Consider the following 22096-nt stretch of genomic DNA (forward strand, 5'->3'; position numbering starts at 1 on the left):
ATCATCATTATTATGTCATGCAAAAGTAATATTATAAAATAACGTAATAGAAAGGCAGGCGATGTCGAACGATTCGATTTGGTCAGTGTTAATATCCGAATAGAATTCTTGGTTCGAGAAAAGAATAGTATAATGTATACCGTCTTGTTCGTTTTATTGCAATTCGTTTTAATTTCGAACGCGCAGGATCATGTATTCATCCGAGATTATTTTGTGTATAAAAAAGTACGAAATGTCGTAGGATTTTCATGTGGCGATATTGTAGGTAAGCAACTCTTTGCATTTGGTATTAAAGTGTTATAAAACATCTAAAATACTGAACTGATAAATATATATGAAATAAATTAGTATTATCAGTCTCAGTTTTCTTAGAAGCTTATAAACGGCAATTCATATATTAACGAATTATATAAAAGGAATTATCTTCTAATAGAACGTAATGTAAATGTGAAAATTCTCTCTTTGGAGAAAATGATTGTTCGAAGAAATGTAGTATCTAGGCAAATTCATATAACGGTACGATATACAGGTGACTTCAATCTTCTGAAAACGCTAAGCACCACTGGCATATTTACGATAATAAGAAAACCCAGCGTGAAAATCGACTTCCGTAGGTTTATGAGAAGCGAAACTTGGACAGTAGGTGTCGTAATCGATTTGCGTTGTCGCAATGAGACCGCCGTACGAATTTTTGCTGAAGTAAGAGAAACTTCGTTCTTCACGATTACAACGATAATCGTTTGACAATGAATATCAATTGATTTTTATTTTAATTCAGAGCTCGAAATATCGAATGTACGATTACTCATACAATTGGTTAGTGTTGGGCTCGGATTACAATAACAGTATTCCTCTCTTGAACGATACCGCTTATAACATAGTAACGGATGTTGTTCTTGCTATAACGAACAGAAATGGCTATGATCTGTACGATGTTTTTAATCACTGCAAATATCGTGGTGGTGCGTTAAACGTTACTGAGCTTGGTACTTGGCATCGTGAGTCCGGATTGAAAGTTTTCTTAACGCAACCATTAATTAATAGAAGGGCCAACATGCACGGCATGAGATTAAAAATATCTGGTGTGGTGAGTCCATCTATCGATTCCTGTAGACTTTTACATTTTCTCCTGGATTTTTTTTCAATTCTTTATCAGCTGTAAACGATAGTTACACATTTTTCGGGCGGTTTTTTTTTAAAGAAAACACAATGCACTAAAATTTTTAATTAATACATTTATCGTTTAGTTATTAATATTGAGCGTAGAAGGGATGTATAATGGAGAAACATTAACAGTTTATCAAACGTTAATTAATGCTAGTTGAAATCAATAATTATGTGTTATCCCGAATTACGTTATGCGTAGATTCAATACAGACCAAAGAATATGCGTCTCGAGGATTACATGCAAGACATAAATACGAGATCGTTGGATAGTATGCATAAATTTGTACACGCTATGATTTTGCATACCGGAGATCTTTTTAATTTCAGGTATTATATTCGATACTAATCGTTCGTTGACGCAGCGAATTTTATTTTTTCTTTTTTCTTTTTAGCGTCCATGCCTCGGAAATAATTTATTGGGACCGACACAGCGTGCATGGTTTGATTTTCGAATTCTTACGGTCGAATTACATCGATTTCGCTAGTAATCCAAGAATCATGGTGTCTGAACGATTGGATTACGCTACTCTAATTGGCGCAGCATGGCCAATTAGGTGAGACAATACCCGATATATTAACATAAAGGCAATAAGTAAATTATACCAAATATGTATATTTACTATTAAATGTATTAGATATAGTGAATAGTATAGTAAATGTATCGTCGATATCGATATATAAATTACGAAAATCTTATAACTTAAATTACCTACAAAAAACTTGTTTAGTCCCTCTCCGTTTAATGTCTACAACCCGAGAAATGTTCGATGATATCTAATAGGGGAATTATATCTCTGGTCAGACCCTGTTTCATGCTGCTATCGACTTCAACGAATAAGATCAAGTTAGAAATCTTTCTGAAACCCTTCACACGGCAAACGTGGTACGTGTTTGCTGTTTTCGGATTATTTTCCATATTCGTTATGAAGATGATAATGAATCGCGAAGATATTGGCAAGAGAGAAAAATATTCAGGAGCGGTGGTGCTGTCGATAGGAATCGTGTCCCAGCAAGGTGCATATGAAAGATATGCTAAATTATTAAATACGTGCAAAGATCAAAATCTATTAAAACTATTTGAAATTTCGACAGGTGCAAATCTCTTGCCGAAACGTTTACCAAGCCGTATAGCGTTATTTCAAATAATTATACATAGCTGGATAATGTACAATTATTACTCTGCCAGTATTGTCTCGGCTCGATTGAGCGAACCCCTTGATATGATGGAAGATTCCGTAACTGTCCTTGCTGATAGTAATCTAAAAATTGCTGCGGAAGCCGTACCATATCTAAACTACTTTTTATACGTAAGTTTAATTACTACGTTTAAGTAAAAAACTAATTTGTCACAAATTGAAACTTCGAATTAAATCTGACAAAGTTTTCTGGCTTTAAAATTCTATACAATCAAAACATCCTTTAAAGTGATAGGAAACATTGTCTAAGGCAAATGAAATCAATATTACGATATTAATGATATTATCAACAGAAACTGAACTGGGAATCGGATTATTTTCGCAAGAAACGCTGGGATCCTCTGCCAGAATCAAAACGATATCTGCCAATAGAAGAGGGTATCAGACAAGTCGGTCAAGGAATTTTAGCGTATCATACGGATCCTAATACAGCTTACCCTTACGTCGAAAGGATGTTCGATTCAAATAAAATCTGCGAATTGACGGAGATTCATTTGTTCAAACAATCGGTGATGGGAATGTACGCCAGTCACAATGGGCAATTCATTGAGATAGCAAAAATAGGGTGAATAATCGTAGCATATATTTCTTTCATTTAATAATTAGATTATGTGTGTGTATGTACGAATTTTCATATATTTATGAAGTACTCAATTTATTTCATTTTGCCCATTTTGGTTTTAACGCATAAAACATATTCTTTCTATTCTAATATAATTTAATTATGGAAATATGTCAATGTTGCTAAACTGTTAGTTACACAAATACAAAAATACATTCGAATCTCTGCTTGACTTTCATTTCTACTAAATGTTTCGACAACTAAAGAGTTGTCTTCATAAAAATATAAATTTCTTTACTTAATTATTAATTTACTTAATTATTAATTTACTTAATTTACTTTAATCTGTACTTAATATTTTAAAACTAACTTACTTGTCTTTTCTTAAGGTTGACAAAGATGTTTAATACTGGCCTTCGTAATCGGCAAATCAAGCATTGGTCGTCGAGGAAGCCACAGTGTCAATCCGACACTTTGTCCACAAGGAGCATCACGATCTACGAAACTGCTCCGGCTTTGATTTTATTAGCATTCGGAATGCTCGTAGCTGGAATCATTTGCATCGTAGAAAATATTATTTATAATCATAAGATGAAGTGAGTTATTTCACTTTGTGCACGATCGTAAATATGGATATAAAAATTTATTTTATGCTTCATAGGAGTATGAAGAAAAGAGCACGAAAGAGAAGCGAAACGAAAGGAAGTTTCAGCAGTGGCAACAGCAGACGTAACTTATTAGATATAAATCCATAATATTCGTATTGGTTTCTGATTCGATAAAAAAGTAGAATTTCGATTAGTATGCTATTTCGATTAACTTATAAAATTAAAAAATGAAATAAAAGAACTAGTTATATAATGTATATATTTGTTTGCAAGGGATCAACTTTCATTCTGACATACAGATTGTAAATTTTGGGATATAAATAAAATTAGTCGATTGACTATTCATCTGATATAGTCATTATCGGATATTACTAGACTACCATGCTATAAAACAGTTCAGAATCACGAGCGGTTTCGTTTTCTAAACCTATCATATCAAACCTGACATGTTTTCTCATGAAAAATAAAAGAACGGAAAGGGAGAACTGCCAGGGACTGTAGCACGAATACTCCACTTGTAGTCGTTCGATTTGCAATCGTGAATAAAGGCTAACAACAGTAGTGTCATGCACTTTTACAATTTCTTTTATTTACAGTTAATCGTTGCGCTGTACGCAAGCAAAATAGATATGATTCGTGATTATTTCGTTTTTAAGAATGTTGGTAGAGTGGCTGGATTTTCCTGCGGAGAGATCGAAAGTAGGTAGTTTTCATTCTATGAAGTAAGTTTCTCAATTTTTTAAAATAAAATAGTATCTTTAAAAGAGCAAACATTAAATAAAAGATAATTCAAACGTATCGTTTTAAATATTATTACATTCTCAGATTTGTCAGATTTGTTTTGATTTAAAATTATTTTTATATTCAGAAAATTGAAATTATCGATTGAAAAATACTTTTTGGTTCAAGACCATTTCGTGACAATTCATACGCATAATTAAACAACAATTTCATTACGTATTATTTCATACACATTCGTATATTTTCGTTCCATTTTTAAAATTACACCGTGCATAATGAATATTTACATGCAGATGATTATCGGATCGTTAAACTTCTCAATGATGCTGGGATTGGGGTGTCTGTAAGTCAATTTGCATCGACAATCGATATATCCCGATTTTTGCACAGCATTTATTGGAATTTAGGTATATTATTGGACCTACAGTGCTCAATCTCGGACAAAGATGTAATGGAACTTTTCTACGAGGTATTATATTGCTTAAATCATGTTACACTTCCTACATTTGGAAATTGATACACAAAAATTACTATTTAGACCTCGACCCATTACATGTTTGATCATTTGCATCAATGGTTGATCCTGGGAGAAAATATGAGCCATACCGTCAACTTATTAAACGAAAGTACATTTAGTATCATCACGGATATCGCAATTGCTATACCAAGGGATGATGAGTACATTTTATATGACGTATACAATCATTGCGAATCTTGCGGTGGTTTATTAAATGTTACGGAACTTGGTACCTGGTCTAAGAACGATGGATTACGGATTACTCTGCGGTCAAATAAATTTTCCAGAAGATGGAATTATCATAGGATGAAGATCAAGATTGCTGGTGTTGTAAGTTGAAATAAATATATCTAAAAATATTACATTGCTTAGATAGTAAGATATTAATTTTGTAAAATTAATATAAATTAAACCCTTAAAGGATTAAACAGATGCAATATAACATTTACATTTAGAAATTCATTGTTTAAAAAATTTATTTAGATCCATTTACCTTCGTGATACTTTTATACATAGGTAACAGCTAAACCTAAGAATCAAGATTTGGTGGAATATCTGCGAGAAAAAAATGCTATACGCACGGACAATTGGTCTAAGTTTGGATTTGCTATCATGGAACACGTTGGAGATCAATTCAATTTCACGTAATTTTTCAACATCTTCAGATTATATAATGTTATGATTTTATACAATATTATGGTCTTCTTCGTCTATTACATAACTTATTTTTAGCTTTGAGGTGATAAAACTGGATCATTGGAACAAAAATGATAGCAGTTTTGGACCATTGATAGCTGGCCTTCGCGATGACATCTATCACATGGGATATTTTCCATCGATTTTGACTGTCGAAAGACTCAATTATGTAAATGTAATTACGCAAGTTTGGCCCGCAAGGTACTATAGCAATACTTATACTATACTTTTTATACATACATATATTTTTCAAGTCAAGTTATGAAAAAATACATTGAGCATTACAAATATTTTTAATCAATAATATGCAGTATGTGAAAGTATAAAATAATTCTTTAAATATGTTTTACAGAACCTGCTTTATGTTTCTTACTGTACCTTCGTCAAAAGTGGACATGAACCTAATATTTAGACCATTCTCACGAAATGTTTGGTACATGATCCTTTTATTAATAATCGTCATAATTTTCGCTATGTGGACAATTTTTAAACTCGAAAAAGATGCTGTTTACTCTGATCATGGGTCCACAATTCTTATTATTGCCGCTGCATTAAGTCAACAGGGTCTGTTAATAAAAAATTTGTTATAAATCTTATAACATTGTTCGTATAATAATGTTCATTTACTAAAATGGAATAAAAAATGGAACTTATATTTTAATTACAGGATTACCATTTATTAGCAATCAATCTTCTAGTCGTGTTGCTTTTTTTCACATAATGATCTTTGGTCTACTTGTATATAATTATTACTCAGCAGCAATAGTATCCAGCCGATTGAATGCACCATTAGATAAAATGAACGATTCATTGTACTCATTAGTAAAAAGTAAAATGAGTCTTGCAGCGTTTAAGGATATATATTTCAGTGTTTTATTGCAAGTGAGTTTTAATTTTGTATGCTACTGAAAACAAACTTTTGTTTGTAATTTCGTTTCTATCATATGGATAGTTAAATATTAATTATTCATAACCGGAAAAATGTTTCCAGTCTCCTGCGGAAGATGTTCAATATTTTAAGAAACACTGGGAAACTATACCGCAAAAGAAAAGATTTCTTTCGATAGAGGATGGTATGAAAAAAATGAAGAACTTAAGATTTGCTTATCACGCGGAGCCCGATAACGTTTATCCATTCATAGATCGTAATTTTGATAAAGAAATGATTTGTCAGCTTACCGAGGTACATTTACTTCATCCTTGTTCGCTAGGTTTATGGTCAACACAACATAGTCCGTTTCAAGAAATAACAAAAATAGGGTAAGAAAACTTCATAAGTATAAGTCCACAAAAGTTACATGTAGTATATATTTTTCTAAACGGTTTAGTAATTACATAATTGTTGTTGTAGTATTCTTAAAATATCCACTTCAGGGATTCGGAAGCGAGAAGTATCACGTTGGAGTTACAGAAAACCTTATTGCAACAAAGATAAATATCATGTATCTAGTGTAACTATTCATGAAGCGATACCAGTTATACTTGTTTTATGTTTTGGCATCATTTTATCAGCTGTTATTTGTTTCATAGAAAATGTAGTTTTCTGCAAATTAAGCACAAAACAGGAACAAATAAAAAAATTTGGAAGTCGATTAAAAAAACGTAATCAGAAAAATATTGCACCAGGGATTAAAACTACGGTAAAGACAAAAGTAGCTATTCGTGTAACTAACAAAAAAAAAATTCTTTCTAATAAATAAAAATTTTAATTAGAAAATAAATGAATTATGTTACTCCTTTACCTTTGGTCAAAGAAGTTATGTAAGTTACAATTTTATAACTTTTTTCCCGATGTACAAATTAATTTTATTAAATAAACTATATGGATTACATTACTTAAATGTGAAAATACTATGTGGTATTATTCCGAAGTGCGTACGTTGCAATAAAAAATGTATAATGACTTTTTATTATATGAAACCTCCATAGATTTTAATGATGTGAAATGTATACATATTGATTAGCAATTAGCTTATTTCTTTTTCTTCGACTTTTTGTCAGTCGGAGCTGCAGCTGTTCCAGTGAGATCTCCTAATTGTTTTTTGAGTTTCAATAATTTTTCTACTTCTGGTTGCCATACAGATCTTTCTTCTTTAGCTTTCAATTGACGTACAAGATCGCCCTAAAAATAGAAACATCAATTGCACAAAAAAAAAAAGAATAATTGAAAAATTAAACATTTAATAAGATCATAAATATAATATTTTATTGTACCTGTTTAGCGATGGCCGCTTCCAAACTTGCTACATCCATTGCAACATCTCCATTTTGTTCAGGTACCAAAACCGTTTCAGGTTTTTTACTTTGCGATTCAGGGGATTTATTTTTTTCATTTATGAGATCAGGAAGCTTTTTTTTTAAAGCTGAGAAAATTTGAATTTGACTGGATGGCCATCCACTTTTATCGAACTTGGCCTTTAGTTTTTTAACTTTGTTGTCCTAAAAATAAAGAAATGTATAACATATGTGACTGCATTAAATTTAGCAAAATTGCTTAAAAAATTCACCAACCAATTCTGCAATTGCACCATCCAATGATTTTACATCTCCGTGTCCACTGCTACTTGTAGTTTCTTGCTTACCAGCATACTTTTTTCTTAATATTTCTACATCTTTATCCTCTATTTTTTTAAATAGCGGAGATGGTTTACCAATTTTGTGTCCCACGGGAAGTATGCTTGTGATAACATCAGGTATATAGCCATAGTTACTAGTTTGCAATCCTAATTGGGATCTTAATTCGCGGGCGGTGCATGGCATGAACGGAGCCAAAAGGGCTGATAAAAGACATGCCAAGTTACAGCAAATACCGATGATCGTTCCAGCTCTTTTTCTACAAACAACAGAAAAATGCACAAAATTACGCTATGTTTAAACTAAAAACAATGACGCCACTTAGTTCTATTAAGCGAGTGTTATTCATAAGTACTGTAACAGACCTGTACAACACAATTTAATATATGAAAGTTGATTAACAGTCACAGTCAATTAACAGGACTTACTTTACAGCATAAAATTAAGTCATGTAACAGCAACATAAATCATGTAATCCTCACTGAACAAGGGTACCTAGGAAATAAAGATATTCTAATCTCTAATATAATAAATTATTTTACATGATATAAATTCCCACTAATTGAAACGAAAGTAACAAAATAAAATGGGGACAGCATGCAACAAAAATTGAAGATTTAATGGCTTAAATATACAAAATATTTGTATGAAGACATGTAAAGGCCTATAGTACACTTACGCATAATCTCATTATGTAATTAAAACGGACATAGCACTTACTTATCGTTATCTGTTCCTTTAATTTTCACCCATGGCTCTTGGAATTGCATGTATTGATTTCCATGTTTTGAAATTGCTAAAACGTTTTTCAAACCATCACGTAATTTAGCTTGTTCCAAAGCATGTATATAAGATGATAATTCACGCTGAGCTAATACCAGTAATATTAAGTCATCTTCCTGAAGTTCTATTGGTGGTATCTTAGAATCAAAGTATTTTTCCGCAAATACTAGAGCCCTATTTATTAAAAGCAGTCTTTGAAAACACTACTAAAAATAGAAATCAGAATTCATACCGTTTAGCATAAAAAAATAAATACCTATTAACAAAATTTCCAAAATTGTTTAATAATTCACTATTATTTTTAGTCGCTAAATCCACCCAATTAAAATTCGAATCTTGCGTTTCGGGTCTAACATATGCAAGATAAAATCGCCAAACATCAGCCGGTATACCTGTATCCCTAGCATCAGTTCCAAATACTCCGATACCTCTCGATTTAGAAAATTTTGTATCTTCATAATTGAGGTATTCTAGAACCAGGTTAAATCATTAATAATTAATTGTTTATATAGAAAAGTACTTAACAATACATTGTTCTTTTGTCTTTAATATATTAAATGCATACCTGTTGCCATTAAATGTTTCATCAATGTATAACCTTCATTAGCTGCTAATAAATAAGCAGGGAACATAATTGCGTGAAATGGAACATTGTCCTTTGCCATAAATTGGTATAGATCAACTTGTACATCCGTTGGCTTCCACCATTGTCGGTATTCCTTCGTATATCTTTTTGTAATACTGATATAACCAAAAGGAGCGTCGAACCAAACGTAAAATACTTTATTTTCAAAACCTTTTACTGGAACAGGTATTCCCCATTTTAAATCTCTTGTTATACATCGTGGTTTAAGTCCATCACGTAGCCACGGTTTTGCAACCACTTTTGCAACGCTTGACCATCCCTTTTCTACTGTTGAGGACCATTCTTTTAACTTGTTTTCTAGCTGCAAAGTGATATTTTCTTCATTGAAATATGATACACTTATAATAAATAATGTCATAGGTATCATAAAGAAATTCTTACCTTCGGTAAATCTAAGAAGAATTGTTGCGACTTTTTAACAATAGGTCTATTACTACATACTTTACATCGCGGAGATACAAGATCCGTTGCATTCACCAAATGACCGCATCCATCACACTGATCGCCACGTGCATCTTCATATTTACACCTTGGACAAGTTCCTTCTACAAATCTATCGGCCAAGAACCTATCACAGGACTCGCACAGAAGCTGGTCTACAGTTTCACTTAATACATATCCTTCTGATTTAATTTTTAAGAAAAATGATTGTACAATTCTGGAATATAAAATATTATATTACTTAATAGCTAAATAAATTGTATTTTAAATCAATTAAGCAGCTAATACGAGTTTCATCTTACTCTGTTTGTTCTGGTGTAGTAGTACGACCAAAATAGTCAAACCCAATATTAAACCATCGATAAACATCATTATGTATGTCAAAAAATTTATCACAAATATTTTGGGGTGTCGTTTTCTCTTCCAAAGCTTTAGCTTCTGTAGCAGTACCATATTCGTCAGTACCACTAAAAATTTATGTCATTTTTATTATAAATGATTATTTAATTTTTATATTATATCATGTGGAAAAAAGAGGTATGTACCTAATAAAAAGGGTATTATAGTTTCTTTGTCTGCAATATCTGTAAAGAAGAAAGTTATTTAAAAATATGTATATTTGTGTGATACTATTATAAGACCTACTTATTATGAAACACACCGGGCAAAAATATCAGCAGAAAGAACACAACCAATAATATTTCCTAAATGAGGAACATTGTTGACATAAGGTAATGCTGATGTTATTAAAATATTCTTTTCTCCTTTTTTTGGCAACCTAAAAATTATAGATAAATTTATATTAATTGCGCATTTATTATTTTTTTTAAGATAAAATCATTTATATGTACATTCAAACTTACACAGGATAAGGAAAGTTCTTTACATCGGGATATGATCTAGAAGACCAATTGCTTGAAATATTTTGTATTTCTTCCTGACTAACTGCTTCCATTTCTTTTTCTTTAGTTGGACTAAGCTGCAACTAATAGTTGACATCAGATGTAAAAAAATATGAAGTATATACATATTAATAGCAAACTTACATCAGCTGGTTTAGAAGGTTTAGGATTTGAATTAGCATTAACAGGAAACCAAGATACAGCTTGAATACTGAAAATTGCTTTTGAGCCTCTTTCAAATTTGTATTCTTCAATGGAATCCTAGAACAATCAAATATACAAATATTACTAACTTTGACACTAATATCAATATAAACTTTGAAATTAACGATAAAAGACCTGTATAACTGGCAGCAATTCAATACTGGATATCCAATTTTTAATTGATAAATATTCTTTATTTAATTCATTTCCAATTTCTGTGGCCATTACTGTAGACCATAGAGTTACCCAAATACATATATCTGCCAATGATAAGTCATTATTATCCTAAAATAATTTCAATAAAATTTTAATTTTGTGACAATAATTTGATTAACATCACACTAAAGCTATTTTATTATGAATTACCTTAATTAAGTACTGTTTGTCTTCTAACGCATTATTAAGTTCTCTTAATAAGGACCATAAACATGACTTTTGTGTGGTTTTGTAAATCCCTGTATTACCATAAAATGCTATAGCTGGCTGTAAAGTATATGATGTTTATAGTATTTCATTAATTTATATTATTATATACATAAACACTCATAATTAATTTATTATTCTTTACCTGTAACTGAGATATTTCCCATTCCAACCATTTATTATTAAGAATTTTTGACTCTTGAGATGAAGAAGGTACTATGAGCTGCATTGCTGCATTAGTACTAAATAGTACTAACCCAGATGAAAGTTCAATAGAAGGTAAACGGCTCAAAAAGCCAACTATACATAAAATAAGAAAACTCACTTTATATTAACTGATATACTGAAATGATTTAAAAATCACAATAAACCTCTGGTTTAAGTGGTCAATTTAAATTATATTTTTTCATTGAATATATGATTTATAATACCAAAAACCATTTTCTGGTGTCATGTAACGATTATTGAATGAACAATCATCGAACAACAAAATATACCTACTTTAATAGTAAGATGTTATTCCAAATCGAAATCAAAATATTTTATCAGTCTAATTTCAAGGATAGCAAGATAATGATATTGAAACATATGATAAATACATATATATTAAACTCTGCTAATTAAAAATTTTAGATTGTTTAAAAAATTTATAAAAGGTCAATGGATTTTAAAATGATGAAAGCAACCTACAAGTGAAACAAACATATGGTATTTCATCATATGATCAGAAATCGAATTACTTGGGGCGGAAACATTAAATTTCTTACCTTTTGGCTGTACCGTTTTTACGGTAACCGCATGTTGTGCTACTTTAGCTGCAATTACTAGCTTTAAAGTATTCGGATTGCCCTCGTTCGTTGAAATATTCATTTTTATTAATAAGTTAATAAATATTCACAATAAATAGATGAAAATATTTTCAGCACACAACCGACACATGTGAGCGACAAGTAAATGCAGTCTGTAAGCAGATACCATGAACAATTTCACAGCACATTGCCAATCTATTCGAAACTAACCTCATTCTACTAACCTCAAAAGTTTAAATACACTTTGTCATTTATATCACTTGTTTAACAAACCATTAGAATGTTTTTGGTTACGTAGAACGAAATCACACAACGAATAATTGTTCATTCGTTTAATATAATGTAATATAAAATTGAAAATACACTAAATGACAGTTGGTAATACCGAAAGTTGTTATTGCATCTACGAGCATTTTAATTCTAATATTTAACATTCATTGTAAGAACTTTTTGCTAATAGTCTATAAATTTAAGCACAGTGACAGTTTTATCTTTAAATATTTTTCTTTCATACAGTACTTAATAAATATTTTCATACATAGCTACATATAGGTACAAATTTAGTGAATAGTGGTGTCCTCTGGCGTGATTTGTATATATTATTAAGGAGAATTTGATTCTGTAGTGAAGTTTGATCAAATTTAACATTTGAATTCTACAGCAATTTTAATTTATTATTAATATTACTTAATGTCAAATGATATATAACATAGAATATAAATTTAATTTACATAATATTTCTTATAACAGTTTTTCTTATAAAATTTTATTTTTTCTTGTAAATCGTGTGAAATAAGTTTAGGGGAATACCCTTATTTCTATTTATATCTTGCATTTTTATGTATTTTCAATTATTTAGAATTTAAAAGGAAATGACTATTTTATTAACTTGTATCTTTGTAAGTTGTATATTCTTATCATACTGTGCAGAAAACATTGTACTAATCATTGCTGATGATTTGGATATATTTCTTGATGGCATGGTAAATATGAAAAAAAAAAAAAAAATAGAAATACAAAATGAATAAACATACGAACTAATTAATTGTTATTTTTAGACACCAATGCAAAGTACACTGGAATTGATTGGGAGTAAAGGTGCAACATTTTCAAATTGTGTAAGATGGAAATTTAATTTCTTAATAAATAATTATTAATTAGGACTGTGTTTAACATTAAAGTATATTAATAAAATATTTCTTTTAATAATTAGTTCGTCGCTTCACCTATTTGTTGCCCAAATAGAGCATCAATTTTAACTGGAACATATCAACATAATCATTTAGTAGTAAATAATTCAATTAGTGGAGGATGTAACAGTATCGAATGGCAAAAACTACAAGAACCAAATACATTTGCAGCACACTTGAAAAAAGAAATGCTTTATAGAACTTTTTATGGTGGAAAATATTTAAATCAGGTACATATCTACAAAATATTATAAATTGTAATTAGTTGAACATGAAGTGTTTCTAATTTAATTAAAAAAATTTTATTGAGTATGGAGAAAAAATAGTAGGTGGATCCTCTCATGTACCAGAAGGATGGGATTGGTGGGTTGGACTTATTGGAAATTCAAAATATTATAATTATTCCTTATCTATTAATGGAACTGAAAAAAAATTTGGTAGTGAACCAAATGATTATCTTACTGATGTAATTGTAAGTATGGAAAAATCGTGTGTACTTTTATAGTATATTTAAAATTATCTTCTTTCAGAGTGATCTGGCAATAGATTTCATTAAGGCACATAATCCAAATAGTGAACCATTTCTTATGGTTTTAGCACCGCCTGCACCTCATGCACCTTTTATACCAGCAATGAGGCATATTGATAAATATAAATATGTGATAGCTAAAAGAACGCCTAATTTCAATACACAGACTCAAATGGTATAAAATATTTTTCATACAAATTTTGATGTCACTATGTTAAACTATATTATTTAATAGGACAAGCATTGGCTAGTACAAAGGGGGCCATCTCCACTTCCTGATAATTTATTGCCTAAGTTAGATGAAATCTATAGAAGGAGATGGGAAACATTGCTAGCTGTTGATGAACTTGTAGAGAATGTATATGAAGCTTTAAAAACGGGAAATCTTTTAAATAATACTTATATCATATTTACATCAGATAATGGATATCATATTGGTAGTATATTTTGCGTTTAAATAAATTTTAACATAAATCAGATATGAATTAACATGTATTGTACATACTATTTTAGGCCAGTTCAGTATGCCAATAGATAAACGCCAACCATATGAAACAGATATTAAAGTTCCATTATTAATACGAGGTCCTGGAATTACACCATCAAAAATTGTTGCACCTGTCAGCAGTGTTGACTTATTTGCAACAATTTTAGGAATAGCTGGTATACAACGTCCATCTGATGGGATGTCATTTTTAAAAAAGATATTGCCAAAAGATAGAACTCTCTTAATAGAGTATAGAGGAGAAAAATCTAAAGGTATTCCATCCTCAGGTTGTCCAAGTGATTATGATCCAAACCTTACAGTATGTATTAGATATATAAGAACAGTTGTATGCAAAATGTATATGATATAAATATTATTTTTGCGGAATTTATCAATTTCACAGTTATGTTCCAAAGATATGGCATGCAAATGTCAAGATGCTGCAAATAATACCTTTAGTTGCATACGACGTGTATCTCCAAAATTCAACAATATTTTCTGTATCTTTGAAGACGATAAGGTACTGTTAATAATAAAAATAATAAAGTAACATAAAGTAAAGTAATTATTAATGACATTTGTTATTTTTTATAGCATTATATTGAAGCATACAATATAACTACAGATAAGTATCAACTAGAAAATATTGGATATACTATGAAGCGTCATCATAGATACAGATTGAGGAAAAGTCTGAAAAGAATGAGTATTTGTAAAAACGAAGATTGTATTGTTACAAATATGGAAAACATATATGTTTAAGTCTCAATGTATTATAGATTTCATTAGCATATCTTATTTAACTATATACATTTTAAATTTATAATATGAGTGTCCGTATAAAGATCTTTTATTATGTAATTAGTGAAATATTTATTAAATCCAATATTCATTTTCTTACGAATTTATTTTATGTTTACTATATCTATAAACGTATGAACCATTAAATATGAACCATTAAAAGTTAGAAAGGCCGACGGCCGTCTTACTTCGAATTACTGCATTTATGGAAATCATGAGCGAAGAATACGCTGCGAATCTGGATATAAGAATAACTCGTCTTGCTTCCCGGGAACCTCGGGCAAACTGTTTTCTTAGCAAATATTTTTATTAAAGCCCCGCGGTTCGAATATCTGAATAGCAATCGCGCTATTCGGGGGTGGAGAAAAAGAAAACTAAATGAAGACAGAACGTAGAAATATGCTTTTGCCATATCCATAAATTTAATCTATTAAAACGTTTTGAATCGTTTAAGGATTTATGAAATATCATGATAGTAAAATTATCCTGTAAATTATTAAGATCGATGTCAAAAAATATTCTGTCATTTTTTATATTTTATGCTTTAGAGAATAAAATTTTATAATTTTGTTTTCAACAAATCACACAAATATTGGTTAATAAATTTTTAAACTTATACAGACTCTATTCTTCTGACCCTAAACGACGGGGATAACTATAGGGCAAAGTGGCACGATTTGATGCCTTTCAGTGCCAAGCACCGTAAGAGACATCCTTTCATGTTGCATAAAAGAACGTCGGAATGTTTGTACACACGTTAACCGCTCTATAGGCTATTTAATCGTTTGCACAGATGGTAATTTAAGATAATATGATGTTCATACAATTACACAAAAAATCAATATAAATTGAAAGTACCATTACAATCAATAACCATTTGTATTTCAGTTTTCGTAATTGATAATATGGACCAACTGTTATGGATAACACGATAACTCTGAAAAATTTTTACGAAATGAAATAAATTTCGAAGTACATACAACACAATTCCAAGAATAAATTTTGTTTCAAAATTAATATTAAAAGTATAAAACTTCTGACCAGAGGAATTCATGAGTCGAATTATATCATAGTGTGTTTCACTCGAAAAGAGGCACAGCTGAAAATGCAGCATTGAAAAAGAGAGTTTGCGGGTGTTTCGGCAAACAGCATGAATCCCTGCTCGATCGATCGGGTGGAGGATTAACAGGCCTCGGCACGAATTGTGAAGTCGTTACATCGTCACTGAGACGTGTAAGTCGGCTTGCGAAAAGTCCTTTTTTTCTTCTCTCTTCATTGATCACCAGAGCGAGTGATCGCTTCCTTGTGCATTAGGATCAATGGCTTTCGTTGGCTTCCGAGTTTTGGATTTTAGCTTTCCTGCCCCCCGGAGATTTTGGTCCTGTTCAATTTTCAACTCACACTACGAAATGAATCGGAACGTATGATCGGTTAGTAAAATATTGATAAACTCTATTTTATTTATATATATGTATATATCCCGTTGGAACGTTGATTGATAATCGAGAAAGCGTTAAATAAATGTTATTCGAATCAAAAATCGTTGTATGTGTGCGTGCTATTTGTAGTAGATAGGATTATTAGAAATATAAAAATTCGAGTCTAAATCGAACTCGATAGAATCCATTATGGAATTTTCCATTAGATTTCAATTTGTCTTTATAACTGGTAGAGAAACAACATTGTTTATTTCGTCCACACTAATTTCCCCTTTTCTCAAGATGAACGCTGATTTGAGAAACATAAATTTGCATCAAATACTTTGGCGAATCGGGAAACAATGAGTTACAAATTTCCTTTGCTAAACTTCGCTTAACTTGCGATTCCGTAGAATCCTCATTAACATTCCTGAATTAAATTCTGCACGCTAGGAATAATATTATATTACTTCTCTATAAGTCTGATTCTGTGTTAAATTAACTTAATACTTTAAAACATAGCTTTATCAATTATAACTGTAAATAACTACAAATTTTCTATATAATACAAATTAATGAAAGTAGCATACCTAGTGATATTTACATTAATTTACAGAACATTATTAAGGCATATATTTAAATAACGTAATTAGAAATTGTCCTATTATTTAGAAAAAGAGGAATAAGAAGCAAAATCAAGTTGCTACTTTTCTACAATATGTATTAATAATCTATATACTAAAAGAAATATGGAAAATGCAGAAAGAGGAGTGTGTCAGTATCCCTAATTGAAGATAATTTCAATAGTATTGAATTTCATGGCCGATAATAATAAAAGCGCAGGGCTCGCATTACGGAACCGCTTATCCGGACAACAGTAGTCAAATCAAACACGAAGCTATTAACTAGGTCAACATTTCGGGTTTGGGGTACTTAGTCCCGACTACTTGGTAACCTTCGTCAGTGAGCTGCACGTCGTGTATATGTATTTGCACATATATGAAGCAGGAATTCTACGGTGAACAAGAGTAAAGCAGCCGTGTCGGACGGTCTTAAATAAATATCTGATGTGTAGGGGTCGTGCTGGCTCTAGATGCCCCCACCAATATTGTTTTAGGCACGGCCCTTGGCTAGCGAAGTTTTGTAACTCGAGAAACGAGCGCCACTCGTGCCTGCAACGGACAAGATACCAATAGGTGTTGGAAGATCTAGTCGAGTACTTAAGTTCTCGAGATATCCTGTCTACACTTTTGTTCTTGTATCCTACAAGTCCTAAAACGCAACATCCAGTTCTGTGTGAACTGTGACAGCTGCCAGTTTTACTATTCCAATGAAAGTATTGTATCTATGCTTCCTTATGATCTATGATTTAGACTCTACCTTAAACGTTTTTCACTCTATGTCATTTTTATTCAGAGACTTAGTACTTATTTAAAATGACGAAAGAGTGTAAAGAATGAATATTTAAACATTTTAAAAAGTTAGAAAGTACCGAGTTAGAGTTTGCTGCAAGTAGACAAAGAAATTTAAGTCTGTTTGAGTCAGTTTGAGTAAGTTTAAGAATAACTTGTCAGGTTGAAAAATTATTACTGACATAAATTAATAATATAGTAAAAGATAAACAAAGTGTCAAGTGAATAATGTGATTACATACGTAATATACATTTCCTAATATACTTATAGTATACGATACGTATATATTGTGTATTATTTATTTAACAAGTTCGAATTTGTCATTTGCTTGACTTTAGACTGTGTAATGGTTACGAATTGGTATTGCCTTGTTAGAAAATTATTATTGGTTCTACCGATAAATATTTTTGTAGCGAAATTCAGCTAGAAAAATCTGATTGTGAATATTGTTTTAGGTTCTCTTCGTGGAAACCAGACGCTTCTTAATAAATACGGTACGTAGGTATACCAATTCTGTCTTCTTCTTTCATTTTGATGTAAGGTTTGCTCTTACCGGTATTTGTCACGGAAATAATTAATTAGTAGCAGAAAGTTCTCCCACTTTGTCGCTCTTTCCCTCGCTTTTTCTAACCGTGTGGCCTTCTCCTCTTCACTGTACCGACTCATAGCTGCGCTCAGTCGGCTGCTGAACCCCTTTTGCTCATGCAACCCTTATTACCGTGTCGCAGCTCGGTTAACACGAGCGGGTTAATGAAAAGCTCGAGCAAATATAGAATTTCTCGTAAAAACTACAAATTACTGCTGTGTCGGGTGCATAGCCGCGTGCAACGTACTTCGTCCTCCTACTCTTTTCCTTCTTTCACCCCTCTCGCTATCCCGTTTCTCTCTCTTCTTCTTTTCCTTTTTTTCTGTTTTTCGTAATTGTGAAATTATACAACGGTATAATACGCGAGAATAGGAAATAATAAAATGTTTCTGGACGTACTTCGAAGATCGCGTCGGGATTTTATGACGGAGAATTCGCGGGATCGTGCACGAGATGAAAACGCTATTCGAATATGTCCGCGTTTTACGAGTTTTTTCTCGTGCCGCTTAAAAGGCCGAAATGAACGAGCCCGTAAAGTTTTTAATTTCGCAAGAACCGCGCTACCTCTACCATAAATGTACCGTGAAAAAATGCAGCATTCGTCTCGTCAAAAGAATAGAGTAAAACAGTTACGATCAAAATACTAAAGATGCATATTATACGCGTATACCTTTCCTATGTATTAATTAATAAAGGGATAACTGTTGGAAAATTTCGTTCATCCTCGATACTTATATTAAACGATTAAATTTCACCATTACAGAGTAGCTTTTTTGAAAGATATAATCAGGCTTCCGGATATAAATCATATACCTTTTGGAAGTAATATTTTAATGTTTCACGAGCATAGTAAACTAGGTGTACATATAGCTTCAGTTTACACCCGGTAGCTTCTTCATTTTTGATAATTTTGTTCTTGAATCTGTTCAATTTTTATCTTCAATGTAACACTACTTTTATTATTTGTTTACGCGATACCTGGAAAATCGTTGGAAAAATTTACAAAAATAAATCGACACATACAAATGTAAAAAACGCCAAAAGTATTGAGGTAGATGCCTTAATCAGCAGTTAAACAAATTTCATCGCTTGTTTCTATCATATTAGAAGATACAGTACTGAATTAAATATTTCTATTATACACGAAGATATAATATATACTAAGTAAACTATTTCTATCGTATTAGAAGAAATAATCTTAGACGCCACTATTCGATATCTACATCATTAACACAAGAACGATCCAGAAGACATTAAGATGACTCGTTTCCAATGAACCGTTCCAATTGATCGAAACGAATTACGAGCGTCAAAGCAACGCCTCGTTTCTACGATTGCAACCCCTCTTCGATCTCACTTCGCACGGCACTCGAGGTTCAAAGAGCGCATATAGTACCGTGTGATTCAAGACGCAAACGCGATGAATTTACGGCTAGGCGTACGAGCAACGGGAGTAAAGGCAGCACGCGAGCAACTATACCATTGCCGGGTTATCTCGCATTATATTATTACACTCGTGGCCAATGTTTGTCAGTTTAAAACCAGGAGCCATTAGCAGGTATTATTTTAGCAGTGATCCACCGTTAGCGAGAACAATGGCGTCACTACGGGTTACGTCCCACGATATTAAATGAGGCGAAGTGATACATTTCGAGGGGATAGTCGAGCAAATAGGGATGATGCGGTGATGGCACGAGGGACAGAAAAGGGAGAGGAAGAGAGAGAGAGAAGGAAATCAGGATAGAAAGGGAGTACAAGGGAGAACGAAAACACGTACAAAGGAAGATAGAGAGGGAACCTGGTCAGAAGCACAAGGGTTGAGAAGAGGAAAGAGACCCAGCACGTATTACGTTACGCCCCTGGGCTGTGTAAATACCACAGCGCTGTAATCTAGAGTTAATGGTGCTCTCATGATACGAATGTCTATTAAAGCCCTTGAAACTTATCTACAAGAACTACCAAGGATGCTCTTTATGAAATGAACTCAATAACACTTACGTGGCTTGCGCCCACTGCACATTTAATCCCGGTATAAACGAATGCACTACAACGACCTTTCAATGCTTCGTTGCTGTGAATATTCAACTAGAGTGAATTTAACTTGCTTGTTTTTTGTACGATCTGTGGTTTATTTACCGACAACGAGGTAGAATTTATCGATTCTAACATAGTTCTAGTATAGAGCTATGCATTCTAAAATTGAATTCTGCTAGATTTATTTTATCATCCATGAAATATTTATGAAGTTAATTCACTACGATGGATAAGTGATTCAGATTAAGTAGCGTTGAAAATGAAACGAAGTCTGGCGCGAGCGCGTTTTCAATCGAACAGAGAGAGACGCGAACAATGAAAATTGAATGTGATTTATCGGGAACTGTGACGTGCGATGTCGCATAATATATCAGCCGAGGCAACAGGCGAAAATAATAGTTTGGAGAATTGTAGTCGATATCAATGCGCAACCAGCTAGCTGTGTCTCTGACAGCGCAATTATCTGGTCTCGCTTGCGGTCGTACACCAACCCCTTTTATTATCGCCATCCCTAGAATCAACGCTTCTATCATACACGTTCTACCCTAATGCTCGCGTATTGCCGGGGATTGTCAGATGATATCTATCGAGTCTCGTTATAAATCGCTCCGACATTTTTGCATATATATTAGATTTCTCAATTTTTTTCCTTTTTTCTCGATAATACCACGACGATGTTTCGTCTCTTCAGAAATCTCTAATTTGAAGTAAAAGAATGTAATATAAGTAAGACATTGTGCAACGATTAAGAAACATAAAATTTATATCAATTCATCCTCTAAAATATTTCAATTAAGAAGAAAGAAATGTAATTTGCGTTGTGTAATGTGTGTAATTGCGTAATGAGTGATCGTTATTAACAAATTTCTGTCTCAAAGAACAGAGAACTCTTGATTTATGCGGTCATAGTGATCAAAATATGCGCACTTGCTAATAGCGATGATTTAGAGTATTCCGATATCTAGTTTCATTGCACGCTATTGATTAAAAGACAATTTGTCTGTCCGTTTATGGTTCTACGTACGTGTGGTTCTGCGGTTTCGAGGTCTCTCTATTATTTCCGGCCGCGGTTACAATACCGATATTGAATAGTAATCAAAATTCGTAGTAATCAAAATTCGCGTACGCACATTCAACTGAAATAGGCAAATGTATTAGATTATACCGCGAAGTGGCTGTGCCGTTTATTTTTGTATCACTGGTATAAAATTTGAAATACGATAAAAGTTACAGTAGGGGATGAACGTCGGTGTAAATTGAAATTGTAAACTGAATTTCTCCTTTTTAGATGAGCACCTAAGTTCAAAAATTGATAAAAGGCTTAAGATAATTGAATATATTCACGCATGTCAATCCTATCAAATCTGAT

The 22096-nt window shown here is 32.0% G+C and overlaps 3 protein-coding genes across 4 annotated transcripts; 2 read left to right on the forward strand and 1 right to left on the reverse strand.

Annotated features, from left to right (window-relative positions):
* The first annotated feature begins 379 nt into the window (after nucleotides 1–379).
* On the forward strand, nucleotides 380–7196 carry LOC105665853. The gene is made up of 16 exons (XM_048406560.1): nucleotides 380–699; nucleotides 779–1087; nucleotides 1367–1494; nucleotides 1560–1721; nucleotides 1970–2181; nucleotides 2260–2474; nucleotides 2657–2928; nucleotides 3315–3521; nucleotides 4533–4743; nucleotides 4813–5121; nucleotides 5308–5435; nucleotides 5524–5688; nucleotides 5840–6051; nucleotides 6155–6369; nucleotides 6479–6747; nucleotides 6839–7196. The coding sequence occupies exons 1-16, from the start codon at nucleotides 472–474 to the stop codon at nucleotides 7185–7187; spliced, it is 3591 nt and encodes a 1196-aa protein (XP_048262517.1). The 5' UTR covers nucleotides 380–471; the 3' UTR covers nucleotides 7188–7196.
* Nucleotides 6766–12756, reverse strand: LOC100647379 (methionine--tRNA ligase, cytoplasmic). Of its 2 annotated transcripts, XM_048406758.1 has the most exons (17): nucleotides 12228–12362; nucleotides 11962–12146; nucleotides 11606–11760; nucleotides 11404–11520; nucleotides 11173–11322; nucleotides 10978–11094; nucleotides 10795–10916; nucleotides 10593–10709; nucleotides 10477–10515; nucleotides 10234–10398; nucleotides 9872–10148; nucleotides 9410–9791; nucleotides 9101–9314; nucleotides 8782–9018; nucleotides 7999–8320; nucleotides 7702–7926; nucleotides 6766–7609 (listed from the first exon to the last, which is right to left on the reverse strand). In XM_048406758.1, the coding sequence occupies exons 3-17, from the start codon at nucleotides 11687–11689 to the stop codon at nucleotides 7460–7462; spliced, it is 2718 nt and encodes a 905-aa protein (XP_048262715.1). In that variant the 5' UTR covers nucleotides 11690–11760; nucleotides 11962–12146; nucleotides 12228–12362; the 3' UTR covers nucleotides 6766–7459. The 2 variants fall into 2 exon arrangements, with proteins under 2 accessions (XP_048262715.1, XP_048262714.1); XM_048406757.1 differs by lacking the exon at nucleotides 11962–12146 and having other exon boundaries at nucleotides 12228–12756.
* An 80-nt stretch (nucleotides 12757–12836) lies between these two features.
* On the forward strand, nucleotides 12837–15383 carry LOC100647617 (N-acetylglucosamine-6-sulfatase). Its single transcript, XM_003396058.4, has 9 exons — nucleotides 12837–13252; nucleotides 13328–13387; nucleotides 13483–13689; nucleotides 13770–13931; nucleotides 13990–14163; nucleotides 14224–14425; nucleotides 14502–14794; nucleotides 14879–14995; nucleotides 15070–15383. The coding sequence occupies exons 1-9, from the start codon at nucleotides 13142–13144 to the stop codon at nucleotides 15235–15237; spliced, it is 1494 nt and encodes a 497-aa protein (XP_003396106.1). The 5' UTR covers nucleotides 12837–13141; the 3' UTR covers nucleotides 15238–15383.
* The last annotated feature ends 6713 nt before the right edge of the window (nucleotides 15384–22096 follow it).

The sequence above is a fragment of the Bombus terrestris genome, chromosome 6 (assembly GCF_910591885.1).
Source record: "Bombus terrestris chromosome 6, iyBomTerr1.2, whole genome shotgun sequence".
Taxonomy (NCBI): Eukaryota; Metazoa; Arthropoda; class Insecta; order Hymenoptera; family Apidae; genus Bombus; species Bombus terrestris.